We start from the raw sequence: 23407 nt of genomic DNA on the forward strand, positions 1-23407 counted from the left end.
GTTACACAGAAAATTTTTAACTCGGTGAACATTATATTTGTTGCTAGGTCCTTAAGGAATTTCGGGATGAGAGGGTAAGGCGATAGTAAATATGGATTTCTTTTTTTTTTTTTTTAATGTTTATTTTTGAGAGAGAGCGTGCATGAGCGTGGGGGAGGGGCAGAAAGGGAGACAGAGGATCCCAAGCAGACTCTACGCTGACAGCAGAGAGCCTGATGCAGGGCTCAAACTCATGAACTGTGAGAACACGACTTGAGCCGAAGTCGGACCCTTAGCCGACTGAACCACCCAGGCGCCCCGGATCTTACCTTTTTTAAATAACTCTTTATTAGAAGCTTCAACATCATTTTCTCGTATGCAGTTGTGGGGTTGTTTTTAAATGCACAAGAATAAAGGGACTATGTATGATTGAAGAAATTTCTTTTTTCTTTAGACACCTAACATAGGCCAGCTCTTAGACTGAGCTCAGTTTGACTTCGCAAGTTTTTGAAATTTATTTCTTCCGTAGGTATCTTTTATCTATGGTCAGCGCCAGTGCCTTCCCTGGGGCATAGCTAATTGGGGCATTTTTCCGAAATCACAGACGGAAACTCTGAAGAGCGGTGAACAGGAAGAGAAGTGACTTCCCCCCTCTCTTCACGCGCATACCTTCTGCCTTCAGGTGGCTCTTCCTGACATTTCCTCCCACTTCTTTTTACTCACAGTGCTTTCTCGATTTCTAATACTTCCAATCTTAATTCTAACGACCAGTGCTGCTGTAAAATTCACTCCAGTGAGAGCCTACAGGGAAAGCCCAGGTGAGTAAATCTACAAGTGTTCATCTCTTGCACAGCCTCTGTGTCTCCCATCAACCTTCACCGAGACGTTGCCCCCACCCGCTGCCCACAAGCTTGTTGGGGCTGTCACTCAAGGGGCCCCACACCCAACCAAAGTTGAACACGTGATCTGAAGGAAGCAAATGAGGATCTTGCCCTGTAGAAATGAGAGCTCGAGCTATGTGACACAAGGGCCCAAAATGGCAAAACAGGTTCAGCCCAAAGGGCAGGGTTGCTCATTAGGTCTTAGTCCCTGGATCTCTGGAGCTGCCCTACTTCCTGTCCCTGCTGGGGCTTTTCCCTGTGATTCTCTGGGCTGCTGATAGTCTTTCAAGACACTTCTTTTTGTCTTCAGTTATCCAGAGCTTATCTCTGTTGTTGGCAACCTAAGAGCCACAAGTGATACAAGGGTTTGCAATTATTTGAGAGCTTCCTCTGTTTCTTCATTGCTGTGTGTCATCCAAGATTCTGCTGCTGCCACATAGATCGGTGTGGATCTTTATCCTTGGCCACCAGGGTGCTGGTCTCTTAAGTCTACTTCCACCGGCTCCTTTCCAGACTCCTGGCCACCCTCCTTCGCTTCTCTTGAGCACCATTTTCTTGGGGAGATGTGGAACTATATCGTTTACATTAAAATCGGCTCTCACCCGGGGATGACGGGCTACATTTCGCTGCCATTTGGAGATCAGTCGGAACTCTAGCTCTGTTTATTGACTTAAAGAAAAACCAGCTAAACCAGAATGAAATGAGCCTACCACAGTCCTTCCCACTTTGCTTTCCACCTGGGCTCCCTCTGACAACAGGTGACCTTCGGGTGAAGTTGACACAAAACAGTGAGAGACAGGATTCCCAGTGGGATGACATTTTTAAGCACAGAGCGAGGCTTTGTGAGGCAACACCGTGGAGCCCTTTCACAGGGACCGTCAGGCATCTTGTCTGGGACCCGCACTGCCCGCCTTTCCCTCCCTCTTGCCTCTTTCCCTCTTCCAGGATCTATTTCTGCCTCTCTGTACTTTTGGACGACTGAGGTCCCCTCTCTGGGAAAGGCTCAGGGACTCCTCAGAGGCCTCAGATCAGAGTCTGCACAACCCTTCTGCTTGGCTCTTAGCTAGGCCTGATAGACTTCATGGCCTTCAGCAATAATGGTGGTACTTTTTGCTTTCAATAGTTCCACAGCATCCACTCTGGCAGTCCTGAAGCTTTCAGAGCAAAATGTTCAGTGTAGCTTCGTGTAGCTTCTGGAGGGCCAGGCCTGGGTCTGGTTCCTCTCTCTCCTGCCTGAGGGAATAAACAGTTGGCTGCAGTACAGCAGAGCACGCACACGATTTAACTTTAACCCCTGACCAGCACGGGGACACAAGAATCATCTAAGCAAAGTGGAGACAAAGAACATTCCAGGGCCTTCCAGAGGAGGAAGCGTTTCCCGGCGAGGGGCTAAGGGTGTGAACGCTGCACTCAAACAGATCTGTGCATCAAGTTCAGCTCTGCTACTTCACTGTTAATGTAGGTAAATTACTTAGGTTTTCAGAGCCTTGTCTGTCACGGGGAGATAACGTGAGTACTTATCTCCTGGATCTCCAGTGATGATTAAATGAGATAGAACCAGTATGGAGACTAGTTCATAGTAAGAGCGCCAGAAACATGAGCTATTGTTATTATTAGTAGGAAAATCATCAGGAACTCACTTCTAGGGGAGGAGCACTCGATGTGCATTTGGCCAGCGCCGGGGCCTTTCTGGGAGCAAAGGCCTCCCAGAGAGCTGGGACTAGAGACCGCAGTGCAGGGACCCCCCCATCCCCCCCCCACACATCACAACAGAGACCAGCCGCAGACACATCAAACCAACAAGACTTTGCCCTTCGCCACCAACGTCACGCTACTGCACGGGCCCCGAGAGGTAGAACCAATCGCAGGGAAAAGGAAGAGGAGAGGCTGAATCCCGTAGTTGCGTGAAGTTTGTGGGCAGAAAAGAGCCCTGCTTGCTACACCTGCAAAGGTCTGTCCTCGCAGAACGGAAACAGATGCAGAACTCTTTGGCCCGTGCAACGAAGCAGCCCGCCCCCACCTCCTCGCCACCCTCCTTTGCCATCATGCTCTCCTCAAGGGAAGAACGAAGTCTGGTCAGAGGAATAGCAAGGACCTTGCTGCAAGGGTTCACCGCGATTCAGATATAACAGTCTGCACTTGATCCTGTAGGTAAAGGACTCCGTTGCTGGTGGGGATGGACAGGAAGACATGGGTTCTGCAGACATTCCTGAGTGAAAGCTGTAGGAGACGCACGGAGGGGAGAAGGTAGAAGAGACCGGGATTTTGAGCGAGATGGCTGAGAAAATGAGGACGGTGGAAACTGAGATGTCAGGGTCAGTAGCACGGACGACTACGCTCTCAGTCCAGCCGTGTTAAGGTGCTGACGGCACGTCCGCGTAGAAATATCGGGAACACTATGGAAAAAGGGATTATGAGTCCACAGGAGCGTTTCTCAAACGTTCGGTCTCAGGATTCCTTCACACGCCTAAAAATGATTGAGGGCCTGAAGAACTTTTGAGTCAGTGGGTTTTATCTATCAGGGTTCATTGTATCACAAGTGAGAACTGGGACATATAAAATATTTAGTGATTTGTTTAAAAGTAACAATGACAAACCCATGCCACCTTAACATAAATAACATTACCATATTTACCTAACCCAAAAGAAAAAAAAAAAGAATAATCGTAGCAATTGCTTCGTATTTTTGCAAATCTCTTTAGTGCTTACAAGAAGACGGCTGGCCTCTCAGATCTGCTTCTACATTCAATTGTTGTGACAAACTGTTTAAGCTCAAGTATATGAAGGGAATCCGGATTCGTGCAGGTGTTTAGCTGCAAAAAAGGAAGGGTCTCCTCCCTCCTCAAGGATCCCGGAATCCTACTTTGAGAACTGCTGGTCTAGAGAGAGGTCAGGGCTTTAGAGGCATGTTTTGAAGGTCTCTGCCCAGGGATACAAATTGCTGATGTCCGAGTTCTGGCCAGGAGAAGAGAGAAAGAGAAAAGCGCCTAGGGCCAGCGTCTGAGCGTTGGGCACATTTGTGCAGTTGGTCCTTAGTATTTACCAATTCTGTATCTGCAGATTTGCCTATCTGCTATTGGTGACCCCAGAATCAATACGTGTGACACTTTGGGGTCATTCCCAAACATGGTGCAGGTAAGAGAAAATTTGAGTCCCCTGATGCACATGTTCCCAGCTGAGGTCACACCAGGCAAATCCGTGCTTTCTTGTTTTCTGTTCTCATCCCGTCCACACGTGTCCTTTCTGAGTCTACTTAGTGCCACTTTTTTCACCCTTTTGTGCTTTTTCTTTGTGATCGTGCTGCTTAAATAGCCCTCAAGGGTGGCGCCGAAGGGCTGTCTAGTGATCCCAAGCACAAGAAGATGGCGATGTGCCTTCTGGAGAAAATACTTGTTTTAGACGAGCTTCGTTCAGGCACGAGTTACAGTGCTGTTGGCCCTGAGTTCAGTGTTAATCAGTATATTACATATAATATAAATCAGTGTAAAATAACAGGTCACGTGTAAATCAGTATCTTAAATAAGGGGCCTCTGAACAGAATAACACATAAAACAAAGTTATTTATTGGCCAGTTGATGAAACTGCTATGACCAGGGGCTGGCAGAGACCTACACTTGAACTTCCCCAGGTGCTACAGTTCTGTATTCCCGGCAGCTTTATGGAACACAGCTACCATGAATGATGAGACCATCTTGGACTTGGAGGAGAAGGGAAAGCAGTTGAAGGGCGTGGAGAGCCCACGGAGAGTCGTTCCCAGGGAGGAACGTTTCCAAAAGGAGGTCCTGGTCAACTCATCAGACACGGTGGTGGAAGCAAGGTGGAAACGTTCGGCCTGTCCTGCCTCCATCGGCACTGGAGGAGGGAGGCTCATGGCCTCCCGCCTGGACAGGTGGCTCCAGGTCGTCCCCCTGCCTCTACAAATGAGGAAAGCCTTCAGGCCGACTGCAAGCAGAGGCCGCCCTCCTTCCTTGGAATGTAATGAGAGGGTAAGGGCTCCCCTGCAAAAAGAGGGGGCGAGGAAAATATAAAGTGACTGAAGACAAAGATGAACTGACCGCAGAGGCGGGTCCTGAGGTTGTGACACTTTTTCCAAGGGCAGGAACTCTTCACTTTCTCAGGGATGGACCGAAGGTGACGGTTTTCGGCCAGAATGCTTTGGGTTACAACGTAGACCTTTAGAGCCAGAAATTGCCAGAAGGGCGGACACCTTTTGACGAACTCCAGGTTGGAAACGGCTGAAAGGAAAGGCAGGCAGAGCCGTCCCTAGTTTGAAGGTGAGCTCAGCTCCACCGCCCCCCCCCCCCCCCAACACCACTTAGACTCCACGGTCATGGCACACTTCCACCACCTGGTGACCACACGCTTGAATTGCAAGGCCTGCTTTTAGAAGCCAGAGAAAAATCCCTTGGCCGAATGGAGAAAACCAACGACCTGAGCTTACAGCAAACAGCTTGCTAATTCTTTTTTACCCAAAAGTAATACTTGATCATTCCAGACCACCTGGCAGTGATTCGGTGAGTTGTTTCACCAATATCTAGCAGACGCTGAACTATCCCTGACTTGACAACGGATGTTAAACAAAAGTCAACTGGCTACTCAACGGCAGGGAAGACGTCCAAGTATCTTCTCCTTCTGGGTCCCTGGAGACTTTTAAACCAGGCCCCCAAAGAAGCTGGCACCTGGCTGGCCTCCCCCAAAGACAGAGTTTCATTTTGCTCCCCTGGTGTGATCTGAAAAGCCAAGGTGCCAAGAGCCCTGACATCCTGGTATTAGTAACTAACTCTATTTCCTTTATGAGTGTTCTCTTTGAAAATGTAGATACCCATTGTAAGGTGGGAGCTGTTAAGTCATTAACACTTTAGTGTGAATAACTGTCTTAGCCATGCTCTTGGAGGGTCCCGGGAGGGGGGGAAAGGCCCAAAATGGGGAGGTTAGGGCTTCAATTAAGGTCTCTTGGATGATCCTGGGACCAACAGGGCCAGGGAGGACCCTTGGCAAGAACTTGCTTCACTCCAGCCTTCAGGAACACGGACAGAACCCAGGTTGCCAGCTTACCAGAGGAAGCAGTGTGTGATGTGACAGGGAGGACACTGGGGGAAACGCTAAGGAACACTGACGGCCTGAGGATCCCAAAGAGGGAGTAGGATCTCCTAGCTGGGGGACACTTATCTCTCTAAAGTGTTGTGTGCAAGGCTTGTGGGCCCAATCCTCTCCACAGACAGGATTGGTTTAATCCTCAGTATTTAAAATTGGAGGATTTCACACGGAAATCTTGATTTCCAGCTTTTCCTGAAGCAAGGATAAGGAGGAGGAGGAGGAGGAGGAGGAGGAGGAGGGGTCTGGCATTTTTCTGTCACAGGAACTTGCTGGAACTGCCTGGGGGCTGCTCTGCTGGGAAGGATGTGCACACTCCATTTTGCCACAGTCCCCATAAAGCCCAACTGCCTCATTTACCTTCCTGGGCTGGCTCCTAAAAACCTTTAGGGTGCCATCTCTGCCTTCAAATATTAATGATAATAACAAAAACAGTAATAACATTATTAAAAATAATGAATGTATCAGTATGACCAGTTTTTTTTTTTAATGTTTGTTTATTTTTGAGAGAGGGAGAGTGCACACAAGCAGGGGAGTGGCAGACAGAGAGAGAGAGAGAGAGAGAGAGAGAGAGAGAATCCCAAACAGGCTCCAAGCTGCCAGCACAGAGTCTGACACAGGCCTTGAACTCACGTGCTGTGAGATCATGACCTGAGCTGAAACCAAGAGTCACACGCTCAATGGACTGAGCCACCCAGGCACGCCAGTAACGCCCAGTTATTTAATGCCTGCTGCAAACCAGACATTGTGCTAGTGCTCTTGCCCACAAATTTCCCTAATTCTCACGGAAACACTGGTGTTTACATTCCCATGTTAGAGAGACGGAAACCAAGGGACAAGGAAGAGTGTTAGACTCGCGCGTTCCTTTTCGTAAATGTGTTAGAGCGATGGCCGCCGTACGTTTTCCTAGCTATCTATTACCTATTTTGTATTTATTTGTCGTTAGTCTCCTGAGAGAGTCACTACATTCCCTTTCAACACTAGCAACCCTCTGGCTCTGTCGGTAGCACCAAAATTGCCACCCAACTGCTGTCCTACCGACCTCCCCTCTGCTCCAATTCAAGATTCTGAGCAAGATCCGTCCAGCCTATCGACCTGGCCCAGGAGATACTGGCATTTCTGTTTAGCTACCCAGACTTGTTCTCTAAACTACAAATATTCACGGCTTTCCGTGGTTTGCTAATTCATGAACACCACGCTGTATTTCAGATGATCATGTGCATTTGTGCCAATGGGGGGAAAAAGAGGTGTTTCCGCGCATGCCAGCTCATTAACAGTGGAAATCCATTTAAGCTGCTGTTTCTCTGACTATGAGGGGCGATCCCTAGGGAGGCCGTGGAGCGAGCCTCAGAGGGCAGCAGATAAGGTTTTCCTTTGAAGATGAAAATAATCCTAGTCAATTATTTGGAGTCCCCACCCCTTCCCATAATAGAGACAGACCTCCGTGGGCTCTTCTACACGCCATCTTGGAGCGCCATGTACCCAGAGGCATGCATTTCCTCAATCTCTTTGCTTTTCTTTCCAGGGAAAAAGCAATGTAGGAGAAAATGAGCCTGTTTTCCCATCACATTAAATTAGTTTGGCCGGGGGCGCCCGGCTGGCGCAATCAGAGTGTGCGATTCTTGATCTCAGGTTTGTGAGTTCAAGCCCCAAGTTCGGTGTAGGGATTGCTTAAAAATAAAAATATATGTATTAATTAATTAGGCCAGGCAATTAGTTTGATCACATATTCTGAGTTTAACTAAAATAATAAATTACCCCAATGACACGTCTTTTGATATTCTACAAACTTCATAATGCCCTTTCCTTCCTTCCCTTTTTATTTGTGTCAGCCCCAGTGATTTTCTTTTTATCAGTTTTCATTCCTATCAAAGTTATCTACGATCATAAAGAGTCCAATACAAGACTTATCATCATAAAAAACAGTGATTTCTCTCACTCCATTTCCTGATCAGTTTTAGATCTTATTTATCCACTTCCTACTATGGAAGATAAGCGTTCAGTTCTTTTCTCTGTTTCTCTCTCTCTCCTCTCTCTCTCTCTCTTTCTCTCTCTCCTCTCTCTCTCTCTCTCTCTCTCTCTCTCTCTCTCTCTCTCTCTCGCACATGCGCGTGCACGTGCTCCCGCACGCGCGCGCACACACACACACACACACACACACACACACTTTGCAATTTCCCCTCCTCCCCAAATAATTGCATCAATTTTGGTTAGATAAGTATTCCATGCTGAATTCATCAAGGTCCAGGAGATGGAAACCATGCCGCCATTTGTAGAGGGAAAGCGTAATATAAGAATATAATATAAGGAAGTATAATATAGGAACTATTAACACAACATAAGGTTATCTTAGAGGAGAAAGAGAACTGTAAAGAAAGCCCTAGAGATGAGCAAGGCTACTGGAGGAAGGAACACCCCTCCCTGAGGCGGGGCTGGCAGGCCAAGGCTGAGAAGCCAACCACTGTGCTGCTGGCACGATTCGCTGGGAATCTGCTCACTGGAGTGCAGTGGAAACCTGATGGGAGGCTCTCCGTGAGGTGCTGCTGAAACTTAATGGGGGCGAACGCCACCCTGGACGTCTCGACCCCCAACCCACCTGCTGTTGGGAACCAAACAGTGGGAGCAAGAAGAAGGAAAAGTGTTCATCTTTTATGATTGGGAACGTCTTACTGACAGCTGAGCCATGCAGCATATAAGGCAATGCCCTTCCCCACTTGACTTATGGGTTCCTCTTGAATTAATAATTGACTTTGTTGGGGCTCCTGGGTGGCTCAGTTGGTTAAGCGTCTGACTTCAGCTCAGGTCACGATCTCACGGTCTGTGAGTTCGAGCCCCGCGTTGGGCTCTGGGCTGATGGCTCAGAGCCTGGAGCCTGCTTCCGGTTCTGTGTCTCCCTCTCTCTGACCCTCCCCCGTTCATGCTCTGTCTCTCTCTGTCTCAAAAATAAACGTTAAAAAAAAATTTTTAAAAATAATAATTGACTTTGTTGTTTTTGCGTCCTTAATTATCATCAGTCCCCAAAACTCTCTCCCTAGTGATTTAAATCTCCCCTCCCACAGGGCAGCAAGAGTCTCAGTCCTAATTCTGGCAACCTTTGGCGCCAGGATCACAGTTAGGGGAGGGACACATGGCAGCAGAGAGCACTGTTGTGATTTGAGGACGTTTAGGCCTCTTCAGCAGGATTCCCCATAGTGGCCTTGGGGCCAGTTCATGGAGTCTTCTCTGCCAAAGGTCATCTCACAAATGCCGTGCCCTCTTCGTCGTTAACTCCCTGCCCTCCTGGCTTCTTGGCATCCCATTTATCAATTAAAACACAACTATAAATATGGCCTGAACCGTGAGGCAACACGTTGTCTTAAAGACAAGGAGGGGAACGAATGTGACATCATTCAGGCCCACACCATCCACCTCTAGCTTCTTGAAAAGGTCTCCAAACCTTTCTGAAATTTCCAAAACACGCCTGTTCTTTGTACTAACCATTCAGCTTCCTTAAGAACTATCATTCTAGATAAATCAACCAGGTCTTATTTAGTAGTATTGCTTTTCTCTTGTAAGTGCCAGTGTCATATCAAGAAAGTATTTCTCGTAACAAATGTATACAATTTCAACTCCCTCTCATGGAAACCGCATATAATTTTAGCCAAACAAAAAACGCCTCTAGTTAGCCTGGCTCTCACCTTTACTTAGAATCTTATTTTTATAGTGACATGATTCCTGACTTTGGAACAACTGATTTAAAAACCAATCTTCCAAATTCAACACACTTGTGGCTCGGAAACTGCTCCTTTTCAAGGTCTGACCGTGAAATACTAATAATTGCTTTTATAGTGTTAATTAAAATGTATCATGCTGGCATCACAACATATACACAACCCATAAATTTACGTATTAAGTCACCAATTTGTATTGTCTCTCAAACTGCTTTCATCACAAATATTTGTTTTGTGGCCATGCACACTTTTTAGTCCCTCGAAACCCAGGGCAAAGGCACAGGGTAGGGCATACGAAAGACTTTGGATTCAATGGAACTTTTAATCCTGTTGAATATTTAATCATTAAGATTATTTTACACTTGTACTTGTTATATTATTACAGTGTTACTGTTTTATAACGATAATTATTAATGTGTGATATACCAGTATTGCATGTAGCTATTAATCGTTGAGTCTGTTTTACAACATTTAGAACTCACTCTTCTGCTGTATGAAGCTTTGCCCCAAACCTTCACTCCCAGGCACAGACATTTCATGCCAGCCTTGTGCAGGACACTGAGTGGCCCTATCAGATGAAGTCCAAGTGTTTTAAAGTCCAAATATCTAGATAGGTTTCTTCCACAGATAGGTTTTTGCCATGGGTTTCGAAGATCAAATAACTTTAGGATTCAAAGGAATGTGAAAGCCGTTAAGTATACGTTCAGATGAGCTGATCGTAAATGACTATACACAGAATGCTGTTCAAGCTTGAAATATTAAGGAAACTCATTGTTTCCTTAAAAAAAAGTTGGCTTTAGTTTTTGCTCTTTTACCTAATGAATCGATTTTCCAGAGAGACAAAAAATAGTTTTTCTTCAACTAGCACAGAAAGGGGAGGAGAAACAAATTTCAACAGGCCAATCTTCGCATAATGGCAAATCCAGAACTCCAGTCTCTGGTTAAAGGCTTATGTGCTTAGAGACTATTTTGAAACTGGATTCAAAGGATAAAATGTTAACCGAAGGACTTTAAGTGGGCAAAAAACAGAGTCAGACCTTACCCCAAAGTAGATTCCAGAATGATCAAAATTTGCATGTAAAATAAGGCAAATCTCTAAAAGTTTAAGAAGCAAGTGTATATAACATGTTTATGGATCCCTGGTGGGAGAGGCCTTCCTAAGCTAAACATGCCCCTAAAGCCAAAAAGCCTCAGGAATATGATGGATAGATGTGACCGCATGAAAGTCCAAAATCTTCCTGCTAGGGACCAAATGTTTGCACCCCCACAAAAGTCATATGTCGAAGCCCTAACTCTCAGTGTGATGGCATCTGGAGATGGGGCTTTGGGGAGGTAGTCAGGGTTGAATGAGGTCATGAAGGTGAGTCCTCATGATAGAATTAGTGCCCATAAGAAGAGACACCAGAGAGCTTGCTTCCTCCCTGTCATGTGAGGACACAGCAAGGAGGTGGCTGTTTGCAAGCCAGGAAGAAAGCTGTCACGGGAAATTGACCGTGCTGGCACCCTGATCTTGGACTTCTAACCTCCAAAACTCTCAGAAAAGAAATTTCTGCTTTTTAAGGCACCCAGTCTATGGTCTTACGTTATGGCAGCCTGAGAAAACTAATAACACAGCCTAAGGAAAGTTTAAAAACCAGAAACATGGGGGGGGCATCTGGACGGCTCAGTCAGTTAAGCATTCAGCTCTTGATTTCAGCTCAGGTCATGATCTCATGGTTTGGGAGTTCGAGCCCTGCATCAAGCCCTGCTTGGGATTCTCTCTCTCTCCCTCTTTCTCTGCCCCTCCCTTGTTCGTGCGTGCTCTCTCGCAAAATAAACAAGCATTAAAAATTTTAATTAAAAAAAACCAGAAATGTGGGGAAAAAAATTGCAACATATGTAATAGGCAACATGGTTATACTCTAAAATTTATTTTACCAATCAGATAGAAAAATACAAATATTGTTTCAGCAAAATGAGTAAAGGACACAGAGATAATTTATGAAAGAACGATAAATTGTCCATCAACAAAAGTGATGGCTTTGAAGGTGGAGGAAGGGCCCACAAGCCAATGATGCAGGTGGTTTCTAGAAGCTGGATAAGACAAGGAAGTAGATTCTCTACCGGAGCTCCCAGAAAGGAACACAGCCCTGCAGCATGTTGACCAGACCCATGTTGGATTTCTGAGTTCCAGACGTGTAAGATAATAAATCTGTGTTCTTTTAAGCCAACAAGTGGTAATTTGTTACAGCAGCAGTAGAAAACTAATACAGCTACTAATCAAAGAAATACGAATTAAAAGAGTGATATTTTTGCCTTTAGAGCCTTATAACTGAGAAGTGTTGCTGTAGGGGAATATAGGCACACATGCTTTTGTAGGAACGTGTTAGGATGCCCTTTTAGGGGAGAAGTCATTTGGCAGTATGTATCAGATCTTTAACATGCATACCCTGGCCTAACAATTTTCTTTTTCTTTGACTATATCCTAAAGCACTGGGTTTCCAGCTGCACTGAGTGGTGGATCTCTTTCTTCACACCAAAAAGAGCAGAGAGAAGTAAGCCTGTGACTGCTGAAGCAGGGTTAGGGGCTGCAGCCCTGATACTTGGCCTTTACCTCACCCCTGCAGGAGCCCCTCAGGCATTCCCATGGGCTCCATGGAACACACTTGGAGAACCACTGTCCTGGGGGAATAACTACCCAAGCAACCCAAAGACCCCAACACACAAGCATGTTTATCACAGCATTGCTTATAATCGCAAAAAAAATTAGAAACAACCTCCATGCCCCTCCAAAAAGTGGCTAACTTATTATAGTTTATTTATAAATAGTATATAAAACTATGCACCTATTTAAAATGATGACATATAAAGAAATAAAATAAATAAATAAATAAAATGATGACACATATCCGTATTGAAATGTAAAGAGTTATGCAAATTATTGAGTGGGAAAATAATCTATAAATATCTCTGCATGGTAAGATTCATCTCTTATTTACACAGACATGTATAGGAAAGACGTATAAAGGACATAAGAAGATGCTCAGCATCACTCACCGTCAGGAAAATACAAATCAAAACCACAATGAGATATCACCTCCCAGCTGTCAGAATGGCTAAAATCAAAACCACAAGAAACAAGTGCCGGTGAGGATGTAGACCTAAAGGAACTCTCATGCACTGTTGGTGGGAATGCAAACTGGTATAGCCACTGTGGAAGACAGTATAAATGTTCCTTAGAAAGTTAAAAGCCAAGGGGCACCTGGGTGGCTCAGTCGGTTAAGCGTCCGACTTCAGCTCAGGTCATGATCTCACCGTTCTCGAGGTCGAGCCCCGCATCGGGCTCTGTGCTGATGGCTCAGAGCCTGGAGCCTGCTTCAGATTCTGTGTGTGTGTCTCTCTCTCTTACCCTCCCCTGCTCACATTTTGTCTCTCTCTCTCAAAATAAATATTTTTTAAAAAGTTAAAAATAGAATTACCATATGATCCAGTAATTCCACTACTGGGTATCTACCCAAACAATATAAAAGAACTAATTTGAAAAGACATATGCACCCTTATGCTTACATGATCTACAACAGCCAAATAACGGAAGCAGCCCAAGTGTCCATTTATCGAGGGACAGATAAAGAAGATGTGGTATATATACACACACACAATGGAATAATACCCAGCCATGGAAAATAATGAAATCTTGCCATCTGCAACGACATGGACGGATCTAGAGAGTTATAATGCTATGTGAAGTAAGGCAGCCAGAGAAAGACAAATACCGTAGGATTTCACTTATGTGCAATTTAAGAAACAAGACAAATGAACAAAGAAAAAAGAAATAAAACAAATAGCCTCTTACCTATAGAGATATTGTGATGAGGAGTGAATAACATATATAATTGCTTAATCACTGCATTAAATACCTGAACCTAGTGCAACACTATGCATTAATTATACTGGAATTTTAAAAAATTTTCAATACATTTTTTTAAAACATAGAAAATAATATAAAAACCCAGTGACCGTAAAAAAAAAAAAGAAGAAAAGAAAAGATGTATAAAGAGATATTAGATGAAAGCATTGACAGAGGCCAATATCTGTGTGACGCAATTAGGATGAGGTTTTCTTCTTTATACCTTTATGTATTTTTAAAAATGAATACATATTACTTTTGTAATCAGAAAAAAAATCTGGTTATACACTGAAACACAATGAGCAACAAATGAATGAATGGCTAGAAATGTGTGTATGACAGAGAGAGAGAGAGAGAAGAGGGGAGGGAGAGAAAGTGGGGAGGGAGGGGGTGGGGTGAGACATAGATATTTTATGTGATGAGGTTTGAACAAAGCCATTAATGTTGGGTATCTCCTATTTGCCCCACTAACTCCACTTTATCCCTTTTTCCTTTCTACTCTGTGCCTGGGGAGGCTGACCGACGTGGATGCTATTGATGATCTCCTTGCACTTGGCTTCCACCTGGGTTTTCCAATGGAAGTGCACTGGCAGAGATTAGGGAGTGGGAGTGTGAGATCAAGGTATATGCCCCAAACTCTTTCCCCGTATCAATGCCCCGTATTAATGCCAGCTCCTGTTTGGATGCCCTGTCCATGCAGCCATCCCCTCCACGTCTCCCCCTCTACTCCCTTCAAGTGTGGCGGTGATAAAGTTTCCTGCTTTGGTTAACCCCAGGGTACCGCATGATCCATTGGTTTCTGGGAATTCTACCCATAACTTTGTAAGTTACTCAATTTGAGTGTGCTGCTTCCAGCTGGGATCCTGACGTGTGTGTGTGTGTGTGTGTGTGTGTGTGTGTGTGTAATAGTTTTCTTCCAAATATCCTATAGTCATATCTAAAAGTCCTATTTTGTTCTACAAATATGCAGCCAATACGTAACATACAGCTCAGTCCACAAATACAGATATCAAAAAAAAATATTTTCATCGTTTCCTGTAGCTCAGTTTAATTTCTATTTTGCATCTCCATTCTACTGGGGTGGCAAAATTTAGGGTCACCCAGTTTGGGGCTTGCTCTTCCATCTACTCCCCCCAGTTTCATATCTAAGGAATGGGGACCTTCCCTGGTGTGGAGGCACGGGTGGGTGACATGTCACGTGGCCACACAGGCAACTGCCGGGACACCCCATGCCCCACGCTATTCTCAGTGAGCAATTCAAGAGTTTTGGTGAGCCCTCCTACTTTCATGCTATCCACATACTTCTATGTTGATTTTGAATTATTCTGGGGTGTAGGAAACTCTGGGAGGCTGCCCAAGCCCCATCCGTCAGGTCCTGTGTTACTGACACTTTTTCTCTAGTCCTGCCACTTCCTCCGTGCTCTGCCAGCCAGGGGAGCATGACACAAGTCCCATTGCTGCTTTCACTCTGACACTCTACGGTGTCTCCCCAGGTCTCAGTCTGTGGTCTCTCTGAGACCCAGCAATGCCCACCCTTAAAGTGTTTCCCTTGCAGCGTTATTTCCCCTCCAGCCAGAGAAACTTCTAGTCTCCATCGTGGGGAAGCTTTCTCATGATGTATTCTCCTAAATATTTGGTTTAATAGTTGCTCATGCTATGTAGGTTCAACTGGAAGGCTAATTGGTAATAATTAGGACATTGGTACAAAACCTCATCACATCAAAGAAGTTGAGCTTTGTGACAGGTGAGGATCTAGAGGATGCTAGCGTCATTGTATCCTCATTTTCTCTTTCACAAACTGTACACAATCATGTACATTTAAAACTTTGGGAAGAACAGGCTTAAAGCAGGCGGTACGTTTATGAAAGGCGGTACAGTACTTTTTATGACAGAATACTGTACCTTCCTTTTCTTTCAAAGGAGTTTAATGCAAGGTCTTCCAATTTGGGTATGTACAAAAAATTCACAAATTAGGACTTTTTAGAAGTCCCTTGCAGAGGCTAGGCCTGCAGATATAATTTTCGGCCACTAGATGTCTCTAAGTCTTAAAGTAGCACAATAATGAGGTTTGTGTCTATTTATATACGCACATCACCTACCCCCCAGTTAGAGTTTCATAATCCTCTTATGTAATGCTGGGTCGTCAGCTACAGTTGATTATCAGTTGGGAAATGGGCAGGGTGGGGGGGATCCCAAAGGCTCTATGCCCCCAAGACAGGGCCGGAGCTGTTGAGAGAGGGGTCTGTGCCTGTATGACCACACAGATCCCCAAGATTCTGAAATTTGCACATGCATTGGGCAGTGAACGCGTGGGCAGGGAAAGCAAAGAGCTGCCTGTGGTATGTGACCAGCTGGCTGGATTCACAGATTAACTCATCCTCTTTCTTACAGTTTGGAACCAGCAGAGGAGCTAGTGGGCCGAGTAATATCTCAGCCCTGCATCTCTCCCCAGGCTGTAGCACCGCTTAAAACCCTCATATCGGCCACACCTGCCCCCCAACGCCTGACCCACCAGGGAACCCCACGGCCAGCAAATGCCACAGGATTGTCCCCCAATGTCCCCCGCCCTGTCGTCAGGGCATCTCATCAGTCTGTTTTCTGTGGTGCTTTCCTGATATGTGTCTGTCTGCCAGCCTCGACAGGCACTCCCAGAGGGCACAGACCACTCCTGTTCGTCTTTGCAGCCACCCCCCCCCCCAGCCTCACATCCAGTACTTTCTGCAATAGGTATACAGTGAATATCTGTTGCAACCAATGCGCGGTCACAGAGGGTGTGAGAAGGCTGGTGAAATTACTCACCACTGATGAGTTTTTGAATCTTAAAAAAAAAAATCACCCAAAGCCTCTAAGGACAGAAATCACCTTTAATGAATGGCCCTCCCCTGGTTGTTTGGAGGCTGACTTAATGCGGGTCCTTAAACCTATCGTTTCAGTGCGAAGGTTAAGTGTGTGAACCCTACGGTAGGACTGTCTGGCGTAAACCTGAGCCTCCATATTTACCAGTTCTGTGGCCTTGTGGCAAGAGACACTGGCAATCTCCAGCTCGGTTGTGACTTTCATAAAATATGCATAATGACAGTGTATTTATTCATTTCATAGATTTGTTGTGAAGATTCCAGAAGTCAATTCTTATCTGTCGCTGGCAGCAGTCGCTCAATAGTGGTTAAAAGTTGGGGACCAAAGTGAGAATGCCTCCAGTTCAAACCTGTCTCTGTGTAACTTGGACACATTACATAAACTCTCCAGGCCTAAGTTTCCTGTCTGTAAAGTGGGGATAAAGCTACTTAGCTCAACAGGGGGGAGTTGGTACAGGGAGTAACTGACATAGGAAATTTACCAACACACATTAACTAATATCATCCTCGCACTTCAGCACTTATAACAGTAAGTAAACAGCCTGCGGACAGAGTGGTCAAGGGATCGGGTATCTGCCATTCACTACATTCACAATACTGTCAACTCCTAACTTTTCTTTAACTCCTCGCTTCTGTATAATTTTGTAGAGCCTGTTTATATATTTTTTTAAACAGAGTTTTCTCATGTTTTCATATTCACGTACTTTATTTTTTTTTATTATTATTATTATTATTTTTTTTTTAACGTTTATTTATTTTTGAGACAGACAGAGCATGAACGGGAGAGGGTCAGAGAGAGAGAGGGAGACACAGAATCTGAAACAGGCTCCAGGCTCTGAGCTGTCAGCACAGAGCCCGACGCGGGGCTCGAACTCACGGACTGAGAGATCATGACCTGAGCCGAAGTCGGCCGCTTAACCGACTGAGCCACCCAGGCGCCCCGAGCCTGTTTATATTTATTATTTTACTTGGATCCTAAAACCCTTCCAGCTTATTTTAATCCAGAGGGTGATGGTGATTAGTGAAACACATGGCTCCAGGCTCGTCACACATCAGATGACAAGGAAAAGCCAAGAATGAAGAGAGTTGGGCAGAGGGAAGGGGGTGGGGAAGAGAGGTGAGGAGTTGGGAGCTTCCTCTTAGCCAGTGGGTCCTCCTCTGTTCCAGTTGCTGGGGTCGTTCAAAGCTCTTTTGAAAATGCAACAAAAGCTATGAATACTCACCCAGAAAACTATACGTGAACACAATACTTTCAAGCATTTGCACGGGGTCAGACTGAGATGTGTTGCAAGCGATAATTTCACATCCCTTTCAAATTAATTTTTTAACAAATACTTGTTGAGTAGTTATTGCTGGCAGCAGAGAAAAACAAATTTTATATTCATAAAACTCATGTTCCTCTTTGAGATTAGAAATCACATTCATGCAGTTTTCTGAACTTCTGGAACCTCTTTAAAAGTTAGTTAAATAAAGGACTAATTTCTGGTAGTCAGTACAACCCCATGGAAAATTCTATTGACTGTGAACAGCGAGCAGCTGCCCGCTGGCTGAGCACCATGCAAAAATGCTCAACAGAAAGACCTCCGGTGAGGGACGTTCTCTTTGTTTGTTTGAGGCTGACAGCAAGGGCAATTCAAGTGTTTCCACTAGGCCAAGTATTGCCTGTGAAAACCTTAATTAGAAGATACCATCTTTCTGATTTATTCTCATGCTGTCTGGGGCACTTTATAGATAGATACCTCAGCACCTGATGACCTACCCACCCTTTAATCCACACTTGGGTTCAGGGCTCAGGTTAAGACCCCTGGGCCGGAAGGTTGGGTTTAAACACCAACGAGGTCGTGGGGAGCTCTTCCTATATGCAAATACCTCACTCATCACCTGAAGCTCAAGGTGATAGGAAGAAGGGCTGGGGAGGGGAGAGAACAATAGGAAAATTGCGACCCTGACTGCAAGCCAGGAACAGAGAACTCATTACGCCTCCATGGAGGCTTTGAGAAGGGGACTCATGTCAAGCGGGGCTGCCTCCGAGCTTCCACGCATGCTCTGATGTGCTGCCGTCCCCGGACGCAGGCCTGAGCCACCCTCCTCTGCCAGACTGTGCACGTGTCTCTGCTTTAAATACTAGGTCAGGGCACAAGCTGTTCAGGGCCAAGGAGGATCATGCTGGGAAAGCGGCGGGGCACACTTAGTCACAGCTCTACTGTGCGGGGTGTGGGGGGCTCCGGCACAGGAGGCAGCTGGTAGACCTCCGGCCCGGCTGGGGAGGATGGCCGAGGGGTGGGTTGGCTGAGGGCGCAGGGGGAGCTTTCGTGTCAGCTTTCAGAGCCAGGAATCCACGGGTCTAACATGATGAAGGTTTGGTTCATCCCCCAAACACAGGGTGGTGCTTGTCAGCAAGTTCACGCCACAGTGAACACTTTGTGTAGACCGTCAGGATCAACAGCCAGAGGGCCGGGGCCTCCTGGGCTGTCTGGCTTCGAGCGTCCAGGTGGTTTTGCTGATGCTGACCAACTCAGTGAGGGGGCTGGGCAGGAAAGACAGCCTCCAGGCTGCTCCCTGGCCGGTGGACAGCAATGATTTGTCAGTACTGGAATGGTGATGTGCCCCGGAGGAGAAGGCGACGCTCAGTAAAGCAGTGGCCCTCCAAGCAGGGGGAGGGGGAGGGGGCTTCCCAGCAGTGGTAGCTGCATCGGCCGGGAACTTGTATTCTCAGGCCCACTGAGTCAGAAGCCCCGGGGTCGCGGTGTGGTATACTAACCCTCCCAGGGAATTCTGATGCATGCTAGAGATGGGACCCACGGTCATGTCTCAGCTGGCCTTCCCCATGTGCCCGGGGGCTCCCGGGGCAGGCAAGGATCCAGCTGTGCAGTTGCAGTTCTCCCCCCCCCCCCCCCCGCCGGGCTCCATCCACCGTAGGTTTCACTCTTGGGGATCAGTGTCTGTTAATCTTGCACTGTCCACCACAGCCACAGGTGGCAGGACCCAGAAGTGCAGGTGGGAAGGCTGTGTGCCTGAGCAGGTGCACGCTGGCCCCGGCTCCTGGAAGGAGCTGAGGAGGCTGCGTGACCCTACTCACCCAGGTCCTTGGCAGAAGGCGTGGCCGAGGGGCTTCTGAGCGGGAGGGCAGGGTTACAAGTGCTGGGGGATAAGCCTGCTTCCCTCACCCTTTCTGGTGGCCCAACTACTCCAAGGTTAAAGGGACAGGGAAGGTGGCCTGACATTTCTGTGACTTCCCGGTGGCTGAGACAGGGCTAATGTTCACTGTTAAAGACCCCAGGCTTTTCCAAGACATGGAGGCACCCTGGGCTCCCGCCTATGAGCCAGGGGAATGGTGCTGGGGGCAAAGCAGACTTTCTTAGCTCATGTCTATACGGCGCAGGCTGCAGACACACTCTCTGGGACTCAGCCCTCAGGAGCCCAGAGCCCGCAGAGAGACAGGAGGAGCACGGAGGGAGCACCCACACTTCCTCCAGAGAGAGCCCACCTCATCCTTCTGAGGGCCGGGCGTGCACTCATGATGCTAAAACAGAGGAATCAAGTGAGAGCAGAATGCAGATTCTCTGAGCAGTCTGTCTGAATCTTGACCCTCTATTTACTGGAACAGATTCCTCAGCGCAAAAAAATTCGACGGAGCATTTCCATTGGGAGAGTCCAAAATAAAAACACAACCAAAGAAACAATTCCCAAAATAAAGTTCTACACCTCACCAGTGTTTCACTCGTAATTACCCATTTGGCCAGAGGGCAACATGATCTTTGCAGAGTGGAATGGTAGAACACACAGACCCCGGAGTCAGACTATCTGGGTTTAAAGCCCAGTTTTGCCGTTTACCAGCTGTGTGACGTTAGGCAGTTTACTTAACCTTTCTGTTCTTGGTTTCGCCCTCTGTAAAATAGGGTCATTAATAACAGCTACCTATAGGGGCATTCTAAAAATGAAATGAGTTAATATACATAAAATGTTTAGAAGAGAAGTTGGTGCATAGCTATGTGTGTGTTATAGGAGCATTAGATAGATTATGAGTGTTAAATTTTTTTTTTTTTTTTAACATTTATTTATTTTTGAGAGAGAGAGAGAGAGCACACGGGGGAGGTGCAGAGAGAGGGGGACAGAGGATCCGAAGCCGCCTCTGAGCTGTCAGCACAGAGCCCGATGCAGGGCTCCAACCCACAACCCATGAGATCATGACCTGAGCCAAAGTCAGACCCTTAACCGACTGAGCCACCCAGGCGCCCCCTTAAATTAGATTTCAAAGGAAGTTGTGGCCTTCTAATGTGTCCACAGGCTAGGCTGAACCATATTTCCCAGAATTTCCTTTGCTGTACATTTTGGCCACAAGAGAGATTCTTAAGCCAAGACTTGGTGGGGGGGGGGCAGTGAATTGGCAACCAATTTGCAGCTCAAATTATCTGCTGGCTCTGCACCTGCCCCACTTCCCCTGCATCCTCCTTCAGCTGCTCTGACCCCCGGGCCAGGTGTGTGTTCGGCCCCGCGACCACAGGCAACCTGCACACCGCACCACCAAGGGCAGAGGTTCCGCTCTGTCCCTGGCGGGGGGTGGGGGGGGAAGCCCGGCTCGTGCTGTGGTTCCACCGTGTCCTCGCTCTTCCTGACGGCCTGCCCTCTGGACTTCCGGCTCATCGATGCGCGTTCCAAGGTGACCACAGAAAATAGAGTCGAAAGAAATTTTTTTCAATGAACAGAAAATAATTTTCTCAAGCTGAAGAACGTAAGTCCTCACTGTGAAATATTTACAATGTGCAAAGAACGCTTTCTAACTGATAAGCCCCAGAAAGGGGGGAAAGTGGGGGGAAGGGACAACTCAGAAAAGAGCAGATCTCAAAAGCAACAAACTTCCAAAAGGATACACACGCTCGCCAGAGAAACCGCAGATTGAACTTACTTTATATCTAGCAGCCTGGAAACAATTTAGACCCCCAGCGGATGCCTGAAACTGTGTAAAGTGTCGAACCCTGTCTACACCATGTTTTTACCTATACGCTCATACCTATGATACCGCTCGATTTCTAAATTAGGCACAGTAAGAGATCGACAATAAACAGCAGTTAACTAACAATAAAATAGAGCAATTGTAAAAATATGCTGTCAGAGAAGTTATGTGAATGTGGTCTCTCAAAACGCCTTATTGTTCTGTACTCACCCTTCTTGTGATGATGGGAGATGATAAAATACCGGCGTGATGAGACGAAGTGGCGTGAGTGACACACGCGCAGTGACGTAGCGTTAGTCCACCGCTGACCTTCTGACCTTCCAGCAGCAGAAGTGTCATCTGCCTTCAGAGGGTGGTTGATCTCGGGTAACAGAAACCACGGGCAGCGGAACTGCGGATGGGGTGGCCGGGGGGGGGGGGGGCGGGCGACTGCAGATGGAACGGGTTTGTTGGCGGTGATGAAGAGCCACGGGGAGTCTCCTGCATTGTTGCTGGAGCTGCAAATGGTTATGGACGTTTGAGAAAGCTGTGTGACAACATCTATTACAATGAAAGATTTGAAGTTTCGACTCAGCAATTCCACTCCTGGGAATCTACCCCGAGAGAAGCGAACACACCCAAGGCTGATGTACAAGGATGTTAATGGCCGCATAATTTGTAATGGCAGAAACGGGGGGGGGGGGGGGGGGGGTGGGGGGGGGGTGGAGGGGGGAGGCAGGGTCACTGACCAGGCGTTTGGTTCATTTGGTTCATTGGCCTGTTAGACAGAACCATACTTAATCATCGCAGGCTGGTGAGGCTTTGACCCTATCCTGATGGCTGCTGGGAGAGGAGACCCACCACCTTCCTGGGCAGCCCATCCCGTACCTCACAGCCTCCACTTGGACACCGGCTTCTATCGAGACGTCGGCACCGGGAATGTGAGCTGGTTGCCTTTGCTTCTCTTCCCAGGCAAAGGTTTATTTTTAAATAAATCGTTCCTTTCGGAACAAGGCTTGGATCTCGCTGTTTAGTTATTTTATTCCAGAGTGGATACGGTCGTTTGCCTTAACTCACCACAGGACTGTGGGTGCTGGGCACAGAGACTGTGGCCCGGGCCTTACTCAGCCACTGGTGCTCCCTCCTCCTGGAGAATTGTCAGAGGTACGTCACGGTGCCCACCGACCGCACAGACCCTCTGCTGCGTACGAAGACTGAGAAGCAAATAAAAATCCTTCTGCGAACCAGCCTGTAGTCGCCGGATCTCACCAGACTCGTCACTCTATCGCACAAGTCGAAAGAAAGGACTTCTAGTTCAACTCACTTGTCAGGGAGGGAGATGTTTATTTGATCCCAAAATGAAACCCGTGGTTCTGCTAAGAACCAACTCTGCTTTGTGAATGTTTCCAGCATCCCTGAGCTTCTTTTTTACTTGGTATTAGACAGCCTGTCTCTCCGCTCCTCCTTGGGGAGACAGTCTGGGATCCAGTCCCGAGTGTTCGAGATGCAGGCATGTGCGGTTCTAATGCAGTGACAGAATCACAGAGTCACTTCCTCTTCCTAGGGTCTCCCGGCCCAGACAATAGGGAAGGGCTAGCCCGGAGCCTACTGTGGCTTCTTAGGCCAGGAAAACCTATTCTCTGTGCACTGCCTCCTCCCCTCCGCTGCCCCCCTCCCCCTGCACCCAGACTACTGGTCCAAGCTGTCTAGGCATTGCCCACTGATGAAGCTATTTCCTGGGGCGCCTCGGTGCCTCAGTCGGCTAAGCGTCCGACTCCGGCTCAGGTCATGATCTCGAGGTTTGTGGGCTCAAGCCCTGCATCAGTCTGAGCTGTCAGCGCAGAGCCTGCTTCCGATTCTTTCTTTCTCTGCCCCTCCCCCACTTGCACTCTCTCTCAAAATAAATAAATAAACCCTAAAAAAAAAAAAAAAAGAAAGAAAGCTACTTTCCTAAGATTACTCTACAGGAAGGGAAACTCGTGGAAGGAGGGGTCTCTTCATGGGAACACAGACCAAACGTGCCTGGGCCCGGGCACGCCTTTCTATGGCTGATGGAAGAATCTGGACCC

General features: G+C 47.0%; 1 protein-coding gene across 1 annotated transcript; it reads right to left on the reverse strand.

The window, feature by feature from the left end:
* Window positions 1-4793: 4793 nt before the first annotated feature.
* Window positions 4794-22018, reverse strand: LOC128775282 (uncharacterized). Its single transcript, XM_053896164.1, has 2 exons — window positions 21570-22018; window positions 4794-5095 (listed from the first exon to the last, which is right to left on the reverse strand). Exons 1-2 carry the CDS (start codon window positions 22009-22011, stop codon window positions 4794-4796), a joined length of 744 nt encoding a protein of 247 aa, XP_053752139.1. The 5' UTR covers window positions 22012-22018.
* Between the last annotated feature and the right edge of the window lie 1389 nt (window positions 22019-23407).

The sequence above is a fragment of the Panthera pardus genome, unplaced genomic scaffold, assembly GCF_024362965.1.
Source record: "Panthera pardus isolate Hobbes unplaced genomic scaffold, ASM2436296v1 HiC_scaffold_7, whole genome shotgun sequence".
In the NCBI taxonomy this organism is placed as follows: Eukaryota; Metazoa; Chordata; class Mammalia; order Carnivora; family Felidae; genus Panthera; species Panthera pardus.